This window comes from Oncorhynchus nerka, linkage group LG24 (genome assembly GCF_034236695.1).
Source record: "Oncorhynchus nerka isolate Pitt River linkage group LG24, Oner_Uvic_2.0, whole genome shotgun sequence".
Taxonomy (NCBI): domain Eukaryota; kingdom Metazoa; phylum Chordata; class Actinopteri; order Salmoniformes; family Salmonidae; genus Oncorhynchus; species Oncorhynchus nerka.
Window position 1 is genome coordinate 86,334,472 of NC_088419.1, and position 21,239 is coordinate 86,355,710.

The window sequence follows — 21,239 nt, forward strand, 5'->3', positions numbered from 1 at the left end:
TTGGTAGCGAATGGTATGAACTTTGAACTCTTATTCACAACAGAAGTGATACCTCCTAGCCGTTGAGTTAGCAACAGCAGCTGCAAATGAGGGTTAGGAAGGAACAGACAGAGTATCCCGTCTATCACACAACGACGTTACTACATCGTATCCAATTGACCACCAGAGACATTCTTCAAAGGACAAAGGACTCGGTTTGGCAACACGGCCTTCCATCTACCACCAACCTACCGCAGCGCAGCTCAGAGTAAATATTTATTGCATTTCCCTTTTCCAAATGGGCGGTAATTTAGAATGCATAAGATACTGTATTTACGATAGCACAGCTTCTTCCTTTGTCCCTCAGTCTTCCCACTCTTTCACTCAAACCCAGACCCTTTTCTTTTGTGTAACCAGCTGTCATATCTGTTCCGCCCACTAGGGACGTTTTCCTTTATGATGTCATTTGTAATCAAGGTATAACAGCTCTATAAATATTATTTTGTGGTGCCCCGACTCTCTAGTTAATTACATTTACATGATTAGCTCAATCAGGTAATATTAATTACGGAGAAATTATTTTATAGAATAGCATGTCATATCATTTAATCCGGCATAGCCAAAGACACGACAGTGATGAGGGTGTATGTGTGGTCAGGGGGTATGTGTGGTCAGGGGGTATGTGTGGTCAGGGGGTATGTGTGATGAGGGTGTATGTGTGATGAGGGTGTATGTGTGGTCAGGGGGTATGTGTGGTCAGGGGGTATGTGTGGTCAGTGGGTATGTGTGATGAGGGGGTGTGTGTGGTCAGGGGGTATGTGTGATGAGGGGGTATGTGTGATGAGGGGGTATGTGTGGTCAGGGGGTATGTGTGGTCAGGGGGTATGTGTGATGAGGGTGTATCTGTGGTCAGGGGGTATGTGTGGTGAGGATGTATGTGTGGTCAGGGGGTATGTGTGGTTGACTCACTTAGTAGGTCTCTATAGTCTTTGAGCTGTTCAGCCTGGGCCTGCACCGTGGCCTCAGACACCATGAGTCTCTCCTTCAGCTCCTTGCTCTCTAGCTGCAGACGTACAGCCTTCTCACCCATCACTGTCTCTGTGGCGCTGTGCCGCCTGCCTCCAGCCTCTCTTCCTGCCTCCTCCTCATCATCCTCATCCTGCAACACAAGACCAGAGCAATGTCAGTGCTGTTAACATCCATGGAGATGCAGATATTAATTTCAGGCCTAAAAAACAGTTGATCTATCAATATACAGTATCACACATTATTAGAGTATTATTTAGTGTGTGGTGGCTCCCCCTACCTGTGTGGAGCAGGACAGCATGGCTCCCAGGTCCAGAGATACAGGCCTAGTGCAGTGTCTCCTCCCCAGGCCAGGGTCTCTCAGGGTGGGCCTGGGGGCACAGCACTTCCCCTGGGAAGGACACTCATCATCCCAGGCCTCCCACAGCTCAGACCCACACAGCTCCTCCTCCTCTTCCTCCTCATCCACCTCTTCTTCATCCTCCTCCTCTTCCTCATGAAGAATCTGTTCATGCCTAAGGTCTGTCTCTGGCTGGCTGTCTGTCTGGTGAGACTTCAGCTCCTTATTTTCCATGCGTAGGTTGAAGAGGGCTTTCCTGTGAGAGGGAGAACACAGACAAACCTCAGATGAAACCTCTCATGTCCACTGTTCCGGCCAGGGTGAAAACCACAGGCGTTTGTACACCTATACGCTGGACCTCTGTATACCAACGGAGGCTTCTCAGACAAGGAAGGGGAGGACCATTTACTTGGCTCATCGCGCTCTAGTGACTCCTTGTGGCGGGCTGGACGCCTGCAGGCTGACCTTGTCATCAGTTGAACAGTGTTTCCTCCGACACATTGGTGCAGCTGGCTTTCGGGTTAAGCAGGCGGGTGTTTTTTAAATTGAACCTTTATTTAACTAGGCAAGTCAGTTAAGAACAAATTCTTAATTACAATGACGGCCTACTATGGCCAAATCCGGACGACGCTGGGGCAATTGTGCGCTGCCCTATGGGACTCCCTATCACAGCCGGACGTGATACAGCCTGGATTCGAACCAGGTACTATAGTGACACCTCTTGCACTGAGATGCAGTGACCACTGCACCACTCGGGAGCCCAAGCGCAGTTTGGCGGGTCATGTTTCGGAGGACGCATGACTTGACCTTCACCTCCCGAGTCCGTTGGGAGTTGCAGCGATGAGACAAGATCGAAAAAGGGGGTAAAAATGCAACAACAAAAAATGTATCTAAATACTGAAACATTAGTTGTCCTTTTTAGATAAAACTATACAAAATATATGAAATACACTGTTTTGCTAATGAAGGTCTACAATAGCCTCAGCAGCACTCTGTAGAGTAGCATCGTGGTGTAGCTGGGGGACAGATAGCTTCTGTCCTCCTCTGGGTACATTTACTTCAATACAAAACCTTCTTAAACAGGAGCAAACGGAACGAAACGGGGATAAACATACCTGAGTTTCTCCAATAGAAACTCTAATTTGCCACTGTTGGACTAATGATTACACCCTAGATCAGCTAGATGCAGGCCAGAGAGTGAACGTGTCACTGTCTGTCATGTTGATTACTCAAAATGTGTCTCTTGACCTGTGCACCTACATTGTAAACGTTCATTCACAGGCTAGGTTGTAGCAACCTCATTCAATTCAAGTATCATGTAGTAGCCTAACCCTATCGATGTTACATTGAACTGGGTGAATGGAATATGAATGACAGTCATCCAATATGCTGTAATATAAATAAGACCCTGTTCATAAGAAAGAATCCTCATCTTAAACGGCACAAGACCGCCAAAATAGGCGGGAAAGATTTTACATTGAGTCAATGTTTCCTTATATGAATGAAGGTACATTTTAATTAATTTCATCTCATTCATACAATTTAATTCACTTTCATTCATATCCTGTATCTATATCATGTTTCATAACATGTGGTGTGTTCAGCCAGCTAGTCAGCGTGTTATCGGTACCTCATCTGGGACAGGGAGGAGAAGCCAGCTTTTTCCAGCTGAACCTTTAGCTCCTGCAGTTCTCTCTCCACCACCCTCTTCTGTTGCACCAGCTGTTTCACCTCCACCAGCCCCTGGCCCTCTCCCACAGGATCCTGGGATAGCTTCCCTTTCCCAGGTCCTCCATGAAGCTCTGCGTTCTGATTTGAGGAGACAGGAGAGAGAGAGAGAGAGAGAGAGAGATGAGCGTGCCAGATCGCCACAGTATGTTGATAACTAAAATATGAGTGGGGGTTAGTAAACATTCAATGTGATATGATTAGGACAAAATAATCTACCACTATTTCAATATTCTAGATTAGCTAAAGTATGGCGGCAGGTAACCTAGTGGTTAGAGCATTGAGCCATTGACTGAAAGGTTGCTGGTTTGAAAACCCAAACTGGTTAGTTAGAAAGGATTAGAAAAGGTTCAAAAAATCTGCCAATGTGTCCTTGAGCAAGGCAAGGCATGACTCTAATTTGCTCCAAGGAAACGTACTATGACGACCCTATAAAACAACATATTTCACTGCACCCATCTGGTATGTGACAATAAAAAAAGTCTTATTATATGGCCTACCTGCATTGTGGCTAGGGTTTGGGCTGTCAGTTTGGACTCCTCTTCCTCCATGCTGTCTGCATAGTCACTGTTGACATCATCCTCTTCCTCTGAGCTGAATTCTGTAAACAGAACACGGTTTTTAGCTTAACAATAAACATACACAGAAATTATGAAAAGAAAATGTCACACTGACAAAGAGCGCAACTCTTTTGCATTTGGCAACAGATAAAAACATACAAATCCTTGACACTTCTTGCTTTTGCCAGAGTACAATTCAACAACCTTTCTATACTGTATGTTTTCACACATCAAACACAATCTCCCCCAATCCTGGCCTTTCTGCATGTCAAAGTCTTTCCACCGGCAAAAAATAAACGCATCAGTAATGGTGGTGGTCACTCTTAAAACCTCTCCTTCTTCCCTCAGAGGTGATTTCTGAGCTGTCTCTTCCTGTCTTTATGTTTTACAACGGTGGAGGAGTTCCAAGATGGAGGTGCGGTGGGTTCAAAAAAGCGCCCCCTTGTAGTCATCTAGTGTATATATAAAGACAGGGAGAGAAGCTCTAAAAAGAGCAGCTCAGAAATGACCTCTGAGGAAATCTCTCTCTCTGGACTGGGTTATACTAATGTATGGGCAGATAAACAGTCAGATAAACTATAAGAGCAGATAACCACTTACAGTAAATACAACCTTACAGACACAGCTCTGTGGAGTAACAGGCTGAGGTGTCACAGACTTTTATTTTATTTTACCTTTATTTAACTAGGCAAGTCAGTTAAGAACAAATTCTTATTTTCAATGACGGCCTGGGAACAGTGGGTTAGCTGCCTGTTCAGGGGCAGAACAACAGATTTCTACCTCGTCAGCTCGGGGATATGAACTTGCAACCTTTTGGTTCAATGTTCTAACCACTAGGCTACCCTGCTGCCCTAAAGGGCTAGGAGAGGATTTAACTTCTATCTTGCTAAGCTATTGGAGTAGTTTTACATATATTAGTAGTTTTACAGTTATCCATTTATTTACAGTTAAAATACAATGATGTACATAAACCCTAGATTGCGTATACTATGTATTGGCCAATGAGAGGCTTTGAACCCACCAGCCATTGGAATGAATGGAATTCTACAGTATTTCAATGAAATGTTTCATGGACAAAATTACATGTATTTAAATATTGTTGTTGTTGTAGTCAGAACAGTAACAGTAGCACTTAAAAAAAAAATATATACTTTAAAAAGGTGCACTATGCATTAATCGCTTCCCCATTTCCTGGTTTCTGAAATTCTAATAGTTCACCTAATTTCAGTTTATGTGACAAAACAAGCATAGAGAATGTAGAAGCAGATCTATAACTCACATTTCTATTTGTTAGAGTCATCCAATAAGTTACATATTGGAGCTTTAAGGAAAATGTTTTTATTAAAAAAAATTGACAAATGTTTGTTCAGCTCACATAATATAATTTAAAAGTCTGCATTAAGGAGCCTGTAATATAATTAACATGGCAAAAACTAATGTAGACATTAATACATGGATTTCTATAGCTTCCAAAATATGTTTTACAATGGTGGAGGAGTTCCAAGATGGAGGCACGGTGGTTTCAATACAGTGCCCCCTGTGAGTCATCTAGTGTATATATACATCATTGGTCAAATATTAGCCTTGGGAGGAGCAGATCTCTTTGATTTACTGTAGGTACAGTAGGTCCTAGAACACTCCATACTTTTAACTCTTAAATCATCAGAATGTTGCAGTGATCAAATCTACAGGTTTCTGTATTTTATATAGGTAATAGATCATGTGATATGACAAGTGCAGTGGAGGCTGCTGTGGGGGAGAAGGACTCATAATAATGTCCGGAATGGCGTGAATGGAATGGCATCAATACCTGGAAACCGTGTGTTTGATACCATTCCCTACTGATTCTGCTCCAGCCATTATCACAAGTGTGGTTCTCCCCAATTAAGATGCCACCAACCTCTTGTGGACAAGTGTAATTGACCAGGGCAGAGTATTAAAATGCATGAAACAGTGCAAAATGCACATCCTAGAAAGGATAAGGCATCATTGGAGCAAAAGAGTAGAGTCAATAATTGTGTCTAGATCTCTGTGGAATCTGTTCAGTGTCCACTTTGTCACGCCCTGGCCTTAGTATTCTGTGTTTTCTTTATATTTGTGGTTAGGCCAGGGTGGGACATGGGTGATTATGTGTTTGTCTTGTCTAGGGGTTTTGTAGATTGATGGGGTTGTGTTCAGTGTAGTAATCTAGGTAAGTCTATGGTTGCCTAGAGTGGTTCTCAATCAGAAGCAGGTGTTTATCGTTGTCTCTGATTGGGAACCATATTTAGGCAGCCACATTCTTTGGGTATTTCGTGGGTGATTGTCTCCTGTGTCAGTGTTTGTACCACACGGGACTGTTTCGGGTTTACACGTTTCTTGTTTTGTATATGTTTATTGTTCACGTTATCATCTTTATTAAAGATGTTCAACCATAACCACGCTGCGTTTTGGTCCGCCTCTCCTTCCCAGGAAGAAAACCGTAACAGAATCACCCACCAAACAAGGACCAAACAGCGTGGTAACGGGCAGCAGGAGCAGCACAAAGAGGAATGGACATGGGAGGACGAATTGGACGGTAAAGGACCCTGGGCACAGCCAGGAGAATATCGCCGCCCCAAAGAAGAGCTGGAGGCAGCGAAAGCGGAGAGGCGCTGGTATGAGGAGGCAGCACGGCGGCGCGGATGGAAGCCCGAGAGTCAGCCCCAAAAATGTATTGGGGGGCACAGGGAGAGTTGTGGCAGAGTCAGGAGTCAGACCTGAGCCAACTCCCCCTGTTTATCGTAAGGAACCAAGGAGGAAACCAGAACCAGAGCCGGTGTTGGAGGTGAGCGAAGCAGAGACCGTGAAGGAGTTAATGGGGAAATTGGAGGAGAGAGTTATGAGGGAGTTGCTGTGTTGGTGCATGAGGCACGGAATTTGCCCGACGGAGCGTGTCGGGGATTTGATGGCACCTGGGTCAGCTCTCCATACTCGTCCTGAGGTGCGTGCTAGTCGTCTGGTGAAGATTGTGCCAGCCTCACGCACCAGGCCTCCTGTGCACCTCCCTAGCCTTGCACGTCCTGTGCCAGCTCAGCGCTACAGTGCTAGCAGTGCTAACCGTGGCGGGTGTGGTACTGGTCAGGCACCGTGTTATGCGGTGGAACGCACGGTGTCCCCAGTATGCGTGCTTAGCCCGGTACGCTACATCCCAGCTCCCCACATCTGCCGGGCTAGGGTGAAGATCCAGCCAGGGCGGTTGGTGCCAGCCCTGCTCTCAAGATCTCCAGTACGCCTTCACGGTCCGGTCCATCCAGTGCCACCTCCACACACCAGCCCTCCGGTGGCAGCTCCCCGCACCAGGCTTCCTGTGCGTGTCCTCGGCCCAGTACCACCAGTGCCAGCACCACGCACCAGGCCTACAGTGCGCTTCGCCTGTCCAGCGCTGCCAGAGCCTTCCTCCTCTCCAGCGCTGCTAGAGTCTCCCGCCTGTCCGGAGCTGCTAGAGTCTCCCGCCTGTCCGGAGCTGCTAGAGTCTCCCGCCTGTCCGGAGCTGCTAGAGTCTCCCGCCTGTCCGGAGCTGCTAGAGTCTCCCGCCTGTCCGGAGCTGCTAGAGTCTCCCGCCTGTCCGGAGCTGCTAGAGTCTCCCGCCTGTCCGGAGCTGCTAGAGACTCCCGCCTGTCCGGAGCTGCTAGAGACTCCCGCCTGTCCGGAGCTGCTAGAGTCTCCCGCCTGTCCGGAGCTGCTAGATTCTTCCGCCAGTCAGCCAGGATCTGCCAGAGCCGCCAGTCAGCCAGGATCCGCCAGAGCAGCCAGTCAGCCAGGATCCGCCAGTCAGCCAGGATCCGCCAGAGCCGCCAGTCAGCCAGGATCCGCCAGAGCCGCCAGTCAGCCAGGATCCGCCAGAGCCGCCATTCAGCCAGGATCCGCCATTCAGCCAGGATCCGCCAGAGCCGCCATTCAGCCAGGATCCGCCATTCAGCCAGGATCTGCAGAGCCGCCAGTCAGCCAGGATCCGCCAGAGCCGCCAGTCAGCCAGGATCCGCCAGAGCCGCCAGTCAGCCAGGATCCGCCAGAGCCGCCATTCAGCCAGGATCCGCCAGAGCCGCCATTCAGCCAGGATCCGCCAGAGCCGCCATTCAGCCAGGATCTGCCAGAGCCGTCAACCTGCCTGAGCTATCTCTTAGTCTTGGGCTACCTCTCAGTCCTGAGCTACCAATCAGTTCTGAGCTACCCCTCAGTCCCGAGCTACCCCTCAGTCCCGAGCTACCCCTCAGTCCCGAGCTACCTCATTCCCGAGCTGCCCCTCAGTCCAGTGGGGCCCTCTGTTAGGGTTTAGGCCAAGGTCGGTGGCCAAGGTCGCCACTCTAAGGACGCTAAGAAAGCGGACTAAGACTATGTTGGAGTGGGGTCCACGTCCCGCGCCAGAACCGCCACCGTGGACAGACACCCACCCAGACCCTACCCTACGGGTTTAGGTGTGCGGCCGGGGGTCTGCACCTTTGGGGGGGGGTGGTACTGTCACGCCCTGGCCTTAGTATTCTGTGTTTTCTTTATATTTGTGGTTAGGCCAGGGTGTGACATGGGTGATTGTGATTGTCTTGTCTAGGGGTTTTGTAGATTGATGGGGTTGTGTTCAGTGTAGTATTCTAGGTAAGTCTATGGTTGCCTAGAGTGGTTCTCAATCAGAGGCAGGTGTTTATCGTTGTCTCTGATTGGGAACCATATTTAGGCAGCCATATTCTTTGGGTATTTCGTGGGTGATTGTCTCCTGTGTCAGTGTTTGTACCACACGGGACTGTTTCGGGTTTACACGTTTCTTGTTTTGTATGTTTATTGTTCACGTTATCATCTTTATTAAAGATGTTCAACCATAACCACGCTGCGTTTTGGTCCGCCTCTCCTTCGACGGAAGAATCCCGTAACACACTTGACAAAGATTGGATTTCTGGAATGTACTCTATTCAAATAGATGCCCATTCAAAAGCATATGTCTAAGCACTAGATGGCTGTAATCTGGTACTGTCAGACAGCCGAGTGATACATTATTGAGTGATACAATACTCAATAGATTATGTTCACAGATGCTATGCTGTGGAACGGGCGTTAAGGAGAGGTACGGCCAGCAGGAGGCATCACTCTGCTCATTGGGTCTAACAGGGCTCTGAGGATTAGAGTTCCCTTGAGGAGTGATTAAGGGAGATCTAATTGGCTGGTGTCTACATGCAGCTAGGAAAGTCTACCCTTGTTTCTATGTAATGTCCATTGCCCTTCAAATAATCAACGTAATGCAATTGGAGCATTTTACTGTTGAACTTGGGATGATTTTGTGTATGTGTTATTGTTATCTAGGGTGCCATGCCCTATATCTACAAATTAGCTGTATACAGTACCAGTCAAAAGTATGAACACACCTAGTCATTCAGGGCTTTTCTTTATTTGGACTTTTTTTTACATTGTAGAATAATAGTGAAGACATCAAACTATGGAATAACACAGTAGTATTCCAGGTGAATACCTCATGAAGCTGGTTGAGAGAATGCCAAGAGTGTGCAAAACTGTCATCGAGGCAAAGGGTGGCTACTTTGAAGAATCTCAAATATAAAATATATTTTGATTTGTTTAACACTTTTTTAGTTACAACATGATTCCATGTATTATTTCATAGTTCTGATGTCTTCACTATTGTTCTGAAATGTAGAAAATAGTAAAAAATTAATTTTAAAAACTTGAATGAGTAAGCGTGTCCAAACTGTTGACTGGTAGTGTGTATATATATATATTTGTATGTATGTTTATGACCAGTGTACAACCCATGTAGACATTGTTTATGGAGTCAGTCAGGGAGGGACAGCCGAACCAACCAAGCCCACCATATAAATCCAACAGAACACACGTTTATTAAGCTTGTCAACATCATGGTAGTCAGGGTGTTTACTGTGCTCTAGTGACAATGATCTTACTGTGTTCTAGTGACAATGATCTTACTGTGCTCTAGTGACAAGGATCTTACTGTGCTCTAGTGACAAGGATCTTACTGTGCTCTAGTGACAATGATCTTACTGTGTTCTAGTGACAATGATCTTACTGTGTTCTAGTGACAAGGATCTTACTGTGTTCTAGTGACAATGATCTTACTGTGCTCTAGTGACAAGGATCTTACTGTGCTCTAGTGACAAGGATCTTACTGTGCTCTAGTGACAATGATCTTACTGTGTTCTAGTGACAATGATCTTACTGTGTTCTAGTGACAATGATCTTACTGTGCTCTAGTGACAATGATCTTACTGTGCTCTAGTGACAATGATCTTACTGTGCTCTAGTGACAATGATCTTACTGTGCTCTAGTGACAATGATCTTACTGTGTTCTAGTGACAATGATCTTACTGTGTTCTAGTGACAATGATCTTACTGTGTTCTAGTGACAATGATCTTACTGTGTTCTAGTGACAATGATCTTACTGTGTTCTAGTGACAATGATCTTACTGTGTTCTAGTGACAAGGATCTTACTGTGTTCTAGTGACAATGATCTTACTGTGCTCTAGTAACAAGGATCTTACTGTGCTCTAGTGACAAGGATCTTACTGTGTTCTAGTGACAATGATCTTACTGTGTTCTAGTGACAAGGATCTTACTGTGCTTGTGACTCAGATGGCAAAGACTATAGGAAAAGCAGCTTCTGTCGAGTGATCAGATGGTTTCTCTTTTAGAGACAAACATGTTGGGTAATGTCTCTGGGAGAAAGGATGAATATTAAACATACCTATAGTCCAGGAGAGGATTATGTGTCATCCAGAACATACTGTGTCCCTTATAGTGTGACATTCTGACAATGTTTAAAAGTTATTCATTTCTATTTAAATGTACTGTAATCTGGCAAAAGCTAACATAAATGATATTCAACACATTTCAGACAGCAGGCATTGTTTGATATTCTATACAAATCTGAGTTGCTGAGACGGGTATATAAACTCAATACCATTACATGGTATATAACATAACCACCGTGGTACATGCAAAGGCACACACATATTATAAATAGTAAAAGTCATGACATAACTTTAAAACACATGCTGTTATCAACACTATCATACAAAGTTAAAAATGTCATGTTATGCATGAAAACATAACTCCTACCTCCCCCCTCTGTTTCTCTGTCTACCAGTTATACGTTCAGAGAAGCGTTTGATACACAAGCTACTATACAGAAAAACTAATACATAACACAAAACATCAACATTTAGAATTGCAAATATAAAAATCAATAAGCTAATATATAAATAACATTGTCTTGCAGATACTGCCAAGTTAACTATGGTTAGCATCATCAACCGAGAACCAAGACACCCATGTTAGCAGACACATTAGTAGACCCATACACCACACCCCAAACTCTATGAGAAGAGAAGACAGTGCTGCCCCCTGTAGCCCAGAATGTGCCACTACAGACAGAGCTCCATGTTCCTCTGATGCCCACCTCCAAACTCTGCCTGCCTGTCTGTCTGGCCTGTCATGGTCCTGAGGGCTGTGATCTCAGCCTGGGCCTCCCTCTCCCTCCTCAGGGCCAGATGTAGCTCATCCTGCAGGGCCTGGAAGTTCTGGCTGGTCCCCTGGAGGTCTGGACCCTGGAGGTCTGGACCCTGGAGGCCTAGCTGGGACCCGTAGGCCTGGGAGCCAGAAGTTAGCTGTCTGCGGAGCTCCTGGAGACGTTCAGTCTGCTCACTCATCACCTCACCCAGACGACCTGCTGAGTCCTGGATGAGAGAAGGGGAGGGGCAAGGGGAGGATGGAGATTTTGGGGGATTAAAAGATCTGAAACAATACATCTTCATGGAAAAAAGTCTCCCTTTCTCTTCCCCTCCCTCTATATTCTCTCTCTTCCCCTCCCTCTCTCTTCTCTCTTCCCCTCCCTCTCTTCTCTCTTCCCCTCCCTCTCTTCTCTCTCTTCCCCTCCCTCTCTTCTCTCTTCCCCTCCCATCTCTTCTCTCTCTTCCCCTCCCTCTCTCCTCTCTCTTCCCCTCCCTCTCTCTTCTCTCCCGTCTCCTCCCTCTCTATTCTCTCTTCTGTACTGGAAGACCAGGTCAGTTGGGTTGAATTGCCTGGATGTATTGGTCCCTGGTGCTGATGGTGTCGAGCAGGTCCTGAACCAGTGTGTGGTGCTCCTGCGCCTGGCGGCCACGGTCGGACAGCAGTTCCTGGAACAGTTTCTCCTTCAGAGAGAGGCGAGCCTTCATCTCCTCCACCACCTCACTGGGACCTGCCTTCACCTTACCTAGCAAGGCTCCAGTCAGGTCCTGGGAAGAGAGGGAGAGGGAGAAGAGAAAGAGAGAGAGAGGGAGTGAGAGAGAGAGCGAGAGAGAGAGATTAATTTGACAAATAAGCACCAATCCTTATTTCTCTTTCAAATACTGTGGCCAGGGTATACTGTGGCCAGGGAACACTGTGTCCAGGTTACACTGTGTCTATGGTATAGTGTGGCCAGGGTATACTGTGGCCAGGATATAGTGTGTCCAGGATATAGTGTGTCCAGGGTACACTGTGTCCAGGGTATACTGTGTCCAGTGTATACTGTGTCCAGAGTATACTGTGTCCAGAGTATACTGTGGCCAGGGTATACTGTGTCCAGAGTATACTGTGGCCAGGGTATACTGTGTCCAGAGTATACTGTGGCCAGGGTATACTGTGTCCAGAGTATATTGTGACTATGGTATAGTGTGTCCAGGGTATAGTGTGTCCAGGGTATACTGTGTCGAGGGTATACTGTGTCAAGGGTATACTGTGGCCAGGTTACACTGTGGCCAGGGTATACTGTGGCCAGGGTATAGTGTGGCCAGGGTATAGTGTGGCCAGGGTATAGTGTGGCCAGGGTATAGTGTGGCCAAGGTATAGTGTGGCCAGGGTATAGTGTGGCCAGGGTATACTGTGGCCAGGGTATACTGTGTCCAGGGTATACTGTGGCCAGGTTACACTGTGGCCAGGGTATAGTGTGGCCAGGGTATACTGTGGCCAGGGTATAGTGTGACTAGGGTATAGTGTGACTAGGGTATAGTGTGGCCAGGGTATAGTGTAGCCAGAGTATACTGTGTCCAGGGTATAGTGTGTCCAGGGTATAGTGTGGCCAGGGTATAGTGTGGCCAGGGTATAGTGTGGCTAGGGTATAGTGTGACTAGGGTATAGTGTGGCCAGGGTATACTGTGGCCAGGGTATAGTGTGGCCAGGGTATAGTGTGGCCAGGGTATAGTGTGACTAGGGTATAGTGTGACTAGGGTATAGTGTGGCCAGGGTATAGTGTAGCCAGAGTATACTGTGTCCAGGGTATAGTGTGTCCAGGGTATACTGTGGCCAGGGTATAGTGTATAGTGTCTTACCTCAGCCTCCTTGGTGCGTGTGTGCAGGGCGTTCTGTAGCTGGCTGATGAGTGCATCTCTCTCTCTCAAGCTGCGGCTGTGTCTCTCCTCACTGTTTGCATGATGGTGCTGTACACTCCTCCACGCCTCACACACCTGCTCCTGTTCCAGACCCTTCCCACGCACCAGCACCTCCAGACTCTAACACACACACACACACAGAGAAAGATAAAAGTTGGTGTGTGTGTGTGGGTGCGCGTATGTCTGTGCGTGTACATGTGTTTATATTAGTGTGTTCTTCAGTACCATGATGGTCTCTTCGTTGTTGGACAATACACAGCGTTGTCTCTCCAGGTCTCTCTCCTTCTCTCTGAGCAGCAGCTGTAGCCGCCGCATCTCTCCCTCCTTCTCCTCCACACAGCGGAACTTCTCATCCACCGCTCGCTGAGAGGAGGGAACATCATGCAGTAGAACAATATAATGCATCTCTATGGGAACACAGCTGTCAATCAACACCATACAAGACACTGCTATCATGCCCTGCTGTATCATGAGTTTGATGTAATAGCTGTAGTAGTTGTTCTTAGGGGTTCAACTCTGGTAGTGTGTGTCTCACCTCCAGTGCTCTGTCCCTCTCCTTGATGCGCTCTTTCAGTTTGGAGAGGAGAGAATCACTCTTCTCCCTGGGCCCCTGTTGCTGGTCCAACAACTCTGAGTACTCCTGAGAGACAGGGACAGGGTTGTGTGAGGAAGGCTGTGTGTGTGTGTGCGTGCGTGTGCGTGTGACTGTGTGCATCTCTGTGTGTCTGACCTGCACAAGCTGCTCTTTGCTCTGAAGCGAGGTCCTCAGCTCTCTGATGGTCTTCTCCATGTCCTCCTCCGCTCTCAGTCTCTCTCCTTCCTTTTCATTCAGCTGTTCCTTTCTCTGCTGCAGCTCTGAGCGAACTTTCTCCAGCGCCAGATGCAAGTCCTAGAGACAGGTAGCATCACAGTCAGTCTCATACAAAAACACATGTTAACACACAAGCAAACACACAAACCTGGTTGTGTCTGTCAGTGCTGTGTCTGTGCTCCACGGCCCCCTGCAGGTCTTGCTCCAGGCGGATCAGGGCTCTGGTCAGGTCCTCCTCCTTCCTGGTAGCCTGACGCTGGGCCCTCTGGCCTGCCTGCAGCTCCAGCTGGGCCTGGAACAGAGAGCCCTGGAGGGCCAACACCTTCCCCTGCCCTCGCACTGACTCAGCCCCAGACGCCTGCACCGAGATGAGAAGGAGAGAGAAGATGAGGGGTGGGGTAGAGGGAAAGCCAGAGAGTGAATGGTATACAGAGTTCTAAATGACAGGGAGGAGGACTTTAGAGAGAGTTTCATTAGATACAGCGTGCTGTGAGCATGGAGACCATTATAACATAACCCATTGTCTGGTGTTTTCCAGTGTAGATTACTGCATACTGTACACCACAGGAGGCTGCTGATGGGAGAACGCCTCATTACACCAGCTGCAGATTTTATTCAGAGCATTTTAGTGTGATTTACCTGTAGTGTCTGGACCTGGTTTCTGTTGGCCAGGTCTTTGAGAGAACACAGCATGTCGTTCTGTTCTTCTATGACACGGTACAACTCTGCTGCCTGAGAGAGACACACACAAAACACAAGTATCTTATAGGTAACCTACTGTTCATCAGTGGTGGAGAGAAACACATCAAGTGTCATAGAGAATCTGTGTACTTTTTGTCAATGTCTCTTCTTGTGTGCCTCTGCATTTCTCAGTGTGTAATTTTCAGAATTTTCTGTCTCTCTCACTCTCTGAAAACTCCTCTCTCTCTCTGAAAACTCTCTCTCTCTCTCTCTGAAAACTCCTCTCTCTCTCTCTCTCTCTCTGAAAACTCCTCTCTCTCTCTCTCTCTCTCTCTCTGAAAACTCCTCTCTCTCTCTCTCTCTCACTCTCTGAAAACTCCTCTCTCTCTCTCTCTCTCACTCTCTGAAAACTCCTCTCTCTCTCTCTCTCTCTCTGAAAACTCCTCTCTCTCTCTCTCTCTCTCTGAAAACTCCCCTCTCTCTCTCTCTCTCTGAAAACTCCTCTCTCTCTCTGTCTGTTTCCATTCCTCCCTCTATCCTTCCATACCTCAGTGTCCTTGCTGTTGACAGTGTCAGTGAGGTTGAGGACGTTTCGTTCCTGTCTCTGTGCCTCCTCTCTGACCAAGCGCAGCTCACACTCCATGTCCCCCAGTCGCACCTGCAGCTTCTACACAACACAGTCACGGACACGTCAGAGTCAGGCTAAACATTATATAGAATATTACAGTTTAAGTTTAACAAATTATGTTAGCATGTTTATAAATACTTTATAAGCAAGCCTTTAATTTAAATGCTTGATTTTGGTTTTAATTTTTTTAACATTGAATACATAATCCACCATGTCTGATATGGCCCAGTAATGTAAAAATAGGAAGACCTAGAGAAACATTGAGTGTCTGAGGGGGAAGTGGTACCTGGTTCCCGGTCCAGTAATGTAAAAATAGGAAGACCTAGAGAAACATTGAGTGTCTGAGGGGGAAGTGGTACCTGGTTCCCGGTCCAGTAATGTAAAAATAGGAAGACCTAGAGAAATGTTGAGTGTCTGAGGGGGAAGTGGTACCTGGTTCCCGGTCCAGTAATGTAAAAATAGGAAGACCTAGAGAAACATTGAGTGTCTGAGGGGGAAGTGGTACCTGGTTCCCGGTCCAGTAATGTAAAAATAGGAAGACCTAGAGAAACGTTGAGTGTCTGAGGGGGAAGTGGTACCTGGTTCCCGGTCCAGTAATGTAAAAATAGGAAGACCTAGAGAAACGTTGAGTGTCTGAGGGGGAAGTGGTACCTGGTTCCCGGTCCAGTAATGTAAAAATAGGAAGACCTAGAGAAATGTTGAGTGTCTGAGGGGGAAGTGGTACCTGGTTCCCGGTCCAGTAATGTAAAAATAGGAAGACCTAGAGAAATGTTGAGTGTCTGAGGGGGAAGTGGTACCTGGTTCCCGGTCCAGTAATGTAAAAATAGGAAGACCTAGAGAAATGTTGAGTGTCTGAGGGGGAAGTGGTACCTGGTTCCCGGTCCAGTAATGTAAAAATAGGAAGACCTAGAGAAATGTTGAGTGTCTGAGGGGGAAGTGGTACCTGGTTCCCAGCCTCGCTCTCTCTGATCTTGGCCTGTAGAGAGTGGACCTGGAGCTGGGCCTTCTGGAGCTCACTAACACAGTGGCCTGCAGCACTCTCATACTGCGACAGCTTGCCTTGCTGCTCATCTAGCAGCCTCTGAAACACACCAGAACACACACAGGTTCAGGTTAATACAACAGATAGACAGATTGACCCACACACACACTTCCCATTCAGTTGTGTGTGAGAGTGGAAAGTGATGAGGTCAGCTAGCTCACTGCTCGATCACTTCCTGAGAAAGAAGTCCCTGTTTCCACGGCAGCGTGGTATTTACTTCCTGTTTGTTGTTTTTCAGATGTACAGATACAGAATGATCTGTACAACCACCCAGGGTTACATCTAAGAAGGGCTATCTTTATGATTGTGAGGGACTATTTTGGTCTGCATGGTCTCTCATAGTCAATAATAGGAAAATAATTAAATTGTCTTTGTCATTTAATTTCCAGGATCAGCCAATCTTCCATTGGCTCTTTAGACTATCACCTGGGATATGTGTGATATGATCCACTCCCACATGCTGTCCTGTAAACTCATTACAGGTAGGACACACACATACATACACACACACATACACACACACACACACACACACACATAGGACTCAAACTGGGCTCTAATGACTGGATGTTGTTCCATGGGCTTAGTGAATCAACAACCCAGTAAACTCCCTGATTCATGCTTATCAACAGGCCATTATTTCACAGTACATCGTAGACTCATTCCTAGACATACAGAACCGTTCAAGTTTGGGGCCACTTAGTAATGTCCTTGTTTTGAAAGAAAAGCACATTTTTTGGCCATTAAAATAACACCAAATTGATCAGAAATACAGTGTAGACATCGTTAATGCTGTAAATGACTATTGTAGCTGGAAACTGATGATTTTTTATGGAATATCAAATCAAATTGTATTTGTCACATACACATGGTTAGCAGATGTTAATGCGAGTGTAGCGAAATATCTACATAGGCGTACAGAGGCCCATTATCAGCAACCATCACTCCTGTGTTCCAATGGCACGTTGTGTTAGATAATCCAAGTTTATAATTTTAAAAGGCTAATTGATCATTAGAAAACCCTTTTGCAAGTATGTTAGCACAGCTGAAAACTGTTGTTCTGATTAAAGAAGCAATAAAACTGGCCTTATTTAGACTAGTTGAGTATCTGGAGCATCAGCATTTGTGGGTTTGAATACAGGCTCAAAATGGCCAGAAACAAAGCACTTTCATCTGAAACTCGTCAGTCTATTCTTGTTCTGAGAAATTAAAGGCTATTCCATGCAAGAAATTGCCAAGAAACTGAAGATCTTGTATAACGCTGTGTACTACTCCCTTCACAGAACAGTGAAAACTGGCTCTAACCAGAATAGAAAGAGGAGTGGGAGGCCCCGGTGCACAATTGAGAAAGAGGACAAGTACATTACAGTGTCTAGTTTGAGAAACAGACGCCTCACAAGTCCTCAACTGGCAGCTTCATTAAATAGTACCCACAAAACACCAGTCTCAACCCCAACAGTGAAGAGGCGACTCCGAGATTGTTGGCCTTCTAGGCAGAGTTGGAAAAAAAAATCCATATCTCAGACTGGCCAATAAAAAGAAAAGATTAAGATGGGCAATGTAACACAGACACTGGACAGAGGAACTCTGCCTAGAAGGCCAGTATCCCAGAGTCACCTCTTCACTGTTGACGTTGAGACTGGTGTTTTTCTTTCAAAAACAAGGACATTTCTAAGTGACCCCAAACTTTTGAACGGTAGTGTAGGTCTACACTATGAGCCTGACAGACGAGGCCAGCAACTGGCTAACTATTAACATGACAAAAAGCCTGTCTAGCACGAGGCATCGTTATTCATATAGCAACCGCTGCCATGGCTACGGCCATGTTGCTAGGATAGCGATGAGAGTGGTAATCAAGGGGCCAGCTGTATTCAGCTGTATGATTGGTGGATGGCTAATGGGATGACTAAAAAAGCCAATCAAATGCAGCCAAAAGCATTGGCCTTGTTCATTCATATTAAATAATAGACATAGAAACTGCAGATTAGCTGGAGAGGATCCATCTCAACTGCAATATCACAGACTATGTGGACATTCTACAAATCACTAGGGGAAAACTGGCAGAATGAAGCTCTATACAGGGCCAGGCCCATAGAAGCTGATCTGGTAGTTCCAGTGTGTCTGATCTAAGAGCCTGGCGCTGGTGGTTGTCCTGCTAGCTACCTGCTGGAAGCGGAAGGGACCACACTGCACGTAGTCATCCAGCCACTGCTCCTCCATCGCTGACAGCTCTGTCTGCAGCTCCTGCTGACTGCTGGGGGTCACCAGATCTGGGATGGCAGGGTGGGAGTAGAGCTCATAGTCTGGGGTACTGCGAGACTGGGGGAGACCCATCTCCAGTTTGGGTTTAACTAGGATAGGGAGCTTGCTGCCTTGAGGGGACTTTAGAGGTCTGTACTCCCAGTTCCTCACTAGACTTAGCGCCAGTTCCAGGGTCAACCCAGAGACTGACTTGTCCCTGGGGGCCTCATCCCACTGGAGGTGGGGGCCCCTCCTCTGAACCCTCCCTGGGTCCTTCTCTCCTCTCTCTCGCTCCTCTCGGTGGGTGGCACAGGGCCGAGCCACGTCCACAGCTGTGTCCAGAGATTCAACCGACGTGCCCGGGCTGAGGGTCATCCTCTCTGGGTCCCCATCGCACAGCGTCCTGTCGCTCTCTGGTTCCATGGGAGGGGACTCGGAGGGGACAGGTGTGGACTCTGACCCTGTGGAGGTCTCCTCGCCCCCCAAGGTGCTGCCTGAGTACCGAGTAGAGGGTCCACAAGACGTGCTCCTCCTGCCCACCCACCTAGGGACCTTACACACAGCCTCGTAGTCAGAGTCGGCCACACGGAGAGCGGCGCATCCCCTGCAACGCCTGGAGCGATGCCCAGAGAGAGCCTCCGATCCTGTGCACTGAGGGTGATGATGCAGGGTGTGGTGCTGGGGGTCTGGGGCTGGGCTCTGCTGGTCCTCGTGGTCAGCCCAGGACTCGTACACAGAGTAGGCCAGGTCGTCCTGGAGCAGGGCGCTGTACCTGGCCTCCTGCAGGGCTGAAAGGTCCACTATTGGGGAGTCACCCTCAGACCGCCCACCACCCTCTGTCTCTCCTTCCCCAGTACCCCCCATCCCAGTCTGATCCCGGGTCTGGTCCTGAGTGTTGTTCTTCCGGTACAGGCCTCCTATACACTGTCGAAGCCGGTCCTTCTCCTGCAGCAGCTTGTGCAGGCGCTCCAGGGACAGAGCCTCCACACGGGCGATCACCGTGTCGAAACGGTACATGCGGTCCAGCATGAAGGTACACTTGGAGCAGGCAAACTCCCCACGGCCATCGCGGGTCAGCTCTCTGCCCAGGGCGTGGGACAGCAGCACCTGCAGGTTGAGTTTCGAGGCCGGATGGAAGATCCATCGCCGTTGGTTACCACAGAGCTCGCGGGCACAGATCCGACACACCTCCTTCATTTTGACATCCAACATCACAGATAATATCTGCGTTCAGTTTTACTGTGGGGTGGGGATTGTGTCTGTTCTGATTGCTCAGGCAATAAAATAAAGTGTCTTGTACCAATAGGTTGGATATCAATAATCCATCAATAAATCAATAGATTGAAATGATTTAGCTGCGTGATGTTCATGTAGTTTTCTTCAATATGCTGCTTTCGCAACAACTAATTGGGGTCCGAATAAAATACCTAAATGTATTAAAAAAGTTATCTTCAAAATAAACAGGTCAATATTGGCCTAATACATAAACTAGTGCATTGTGCCATATTGCTGTTGGTAAAAACTCCTCGTTGTTGCATCCTCGATGAAGAACGGCATTACAGAAACGAGTATACCATCGCATTGCAGTTATTTGAAAGGGCGCACTCATTTCTATATCAACGCGATGACTTCTATTCAATGTCATCTAAAGAATATAGACTGGAATCAAACATAGTCAATAGGGGATATAATAAGGAAGAGACGTCTCATTTGTGATGAGCGCAGTAAAAAAAACAGTGTCATTGTCGTTGTAACAATGTCACTGTCTGCGGCAGGGGCTGCAGCACTTTCAGTTCGTCAATGATACAAAATGTAATCAAGCTAATAAAATACATTACATCAAACCTGCTGGTTACATAATCAAACAACATTTGTCAGGCTATTTTTGTTTCACTGCCGAAATGCCGATGTAATCTCATATTTTCTAACAGTGCTAATCCAAGACAACAAAATGACAGTTCCACTGTCTCATCGCGGCTAATCCGACACGAACACGGAATTCACCACCCGAAACGAAAAGACGGTAGTAGAGACGTCCTTATCAAAAATACATCGTTGACCCGTTATTTTTCGGCTCCATGATAGCAGTTCACTGGACGGTGTGATGAGGATGGAACGGGAGGTTTGGTTTCCACGGGTTTTAACGTGCATAGTTTATTAGCCTAGGTAGGCTACCGAACAGGGCGAGATGGAAACGTTGACAGAGATTCAGCCACACTGGACAACCTGGTCTCAGAGCATTTCGTATTATTCTGTACGTAAATCAGAGACTCCTCCATTTAGTATGATACGCTATGTTTCATATGTATGTATTCATTTGCGATTCCAATTTGCATGATATGTTACAAAATTAAATTGTTACAATATGTTACGAAAATGTACAATATGTCATCAATTTCCAAAACATATGATCTGTTACGATTCCAATTTGGTGTTGCCCAACATTAGCTAAGTGGCTAATGCTAACATTTGTTAGCTGGATAACGTTAGCTAGGCTAAACGTAGGGTTAACCCCTTGAAGCTAGAGGGCACTATTTATGTTTGGAAAAATAACGTCCCAAAGTAAATGGCCTATTTCTCAGGACCAGATGCTAGAATATGCATATAATTGACAGATTAGGATAGAAAACACTCTAAAGTTTCCAAAACGGTCAATATCAACCAGATTCCTATCGCTTCCTCAAGGTGTCAACAGTTTCAGGCTTTTATTTTGAACAATGAGCGTGAACGACCACATTGCGTAAGTGGATAGGTGGGGGCTCTCAGAGTGAATTGTGCACAAAAGAGAAAGGCGGCCATTGTTACTCCCAGTCC

At 46.9% G+C, this 21,239-nt stretch overlaps 1 protein-coding gene across 2 annotated transcripts in view; it reads right to left on the reverse strand.

The window, feature by feature from the left end:
• pde4dip (phosphodiesterase 4D interacting protein) overlaps window positions 1-20,631 on the reverse strand; it is an 89,751-nt gene extending 69,120 nt beyond the window's left edge. For both annotated transcript variants that reach the window (XM_065009242.1, XM_065009241.1), the window contains exons 1-15: window positions 18,348-20,631; window positions 16,086-16,223; window positions 15,062-15,181; window positions 14,473-14,565; window positions 13,982-14,191; window positions 13,753-13,911; window positions 13,558-13,662; window positions 13,248-13,385; window positions 12,963-13,142; window positions 11,694-11,888; window positions 11,072-11,348; window positions 3,574-3,674; window positions 2,976-3,154; window positions 1,286-1,601; window positions 949-1,138 (exon numbers count right to left, since the gene is read on the reverse strand). In XM_065009242.1, the coding sequence (XP_064865314.1) occupies window positions 949-1,138; window positions 1,286-1,601; window positions 2,976-3,154; window positions 3,574-3,674; window positions 11,072-11,348; window positions 11,694-11,888; window positions 12,963-13,142; window positions 13,248-13,385; window positions 13,558-13,662; window positions 13,753-13,911; window positions 13,982-14,191; window positions 14,473-14,565; window positions 15,062-15,181; window positions 16,086-16,223; window positions 18,348-19,637 (3,691 nt within the window). In that variant the 5' untranslated portion in view covers window positions 19,638-20,631. The remainder of the gene's footprint in view (window positions 1-948; window positions 1,139-1,285; window positions 1,602-2,975; window positions 3,155-3,573; window positions 3,675-11,071; window positions 11,349-11,693; window positions 11,889-12,962; window positions 13,143-13,247; window positions 13,386-13,557; window positions 13,663-13,752; window positions 13,912-13,981; window positions 14,192-14,472; window positions 14,566-15,061; window positions 15,182-16,085; window positions 16,224-18,347) is intronic.
• Window positions 20,632-21,239: the final 608 nt, after the last annotated feature.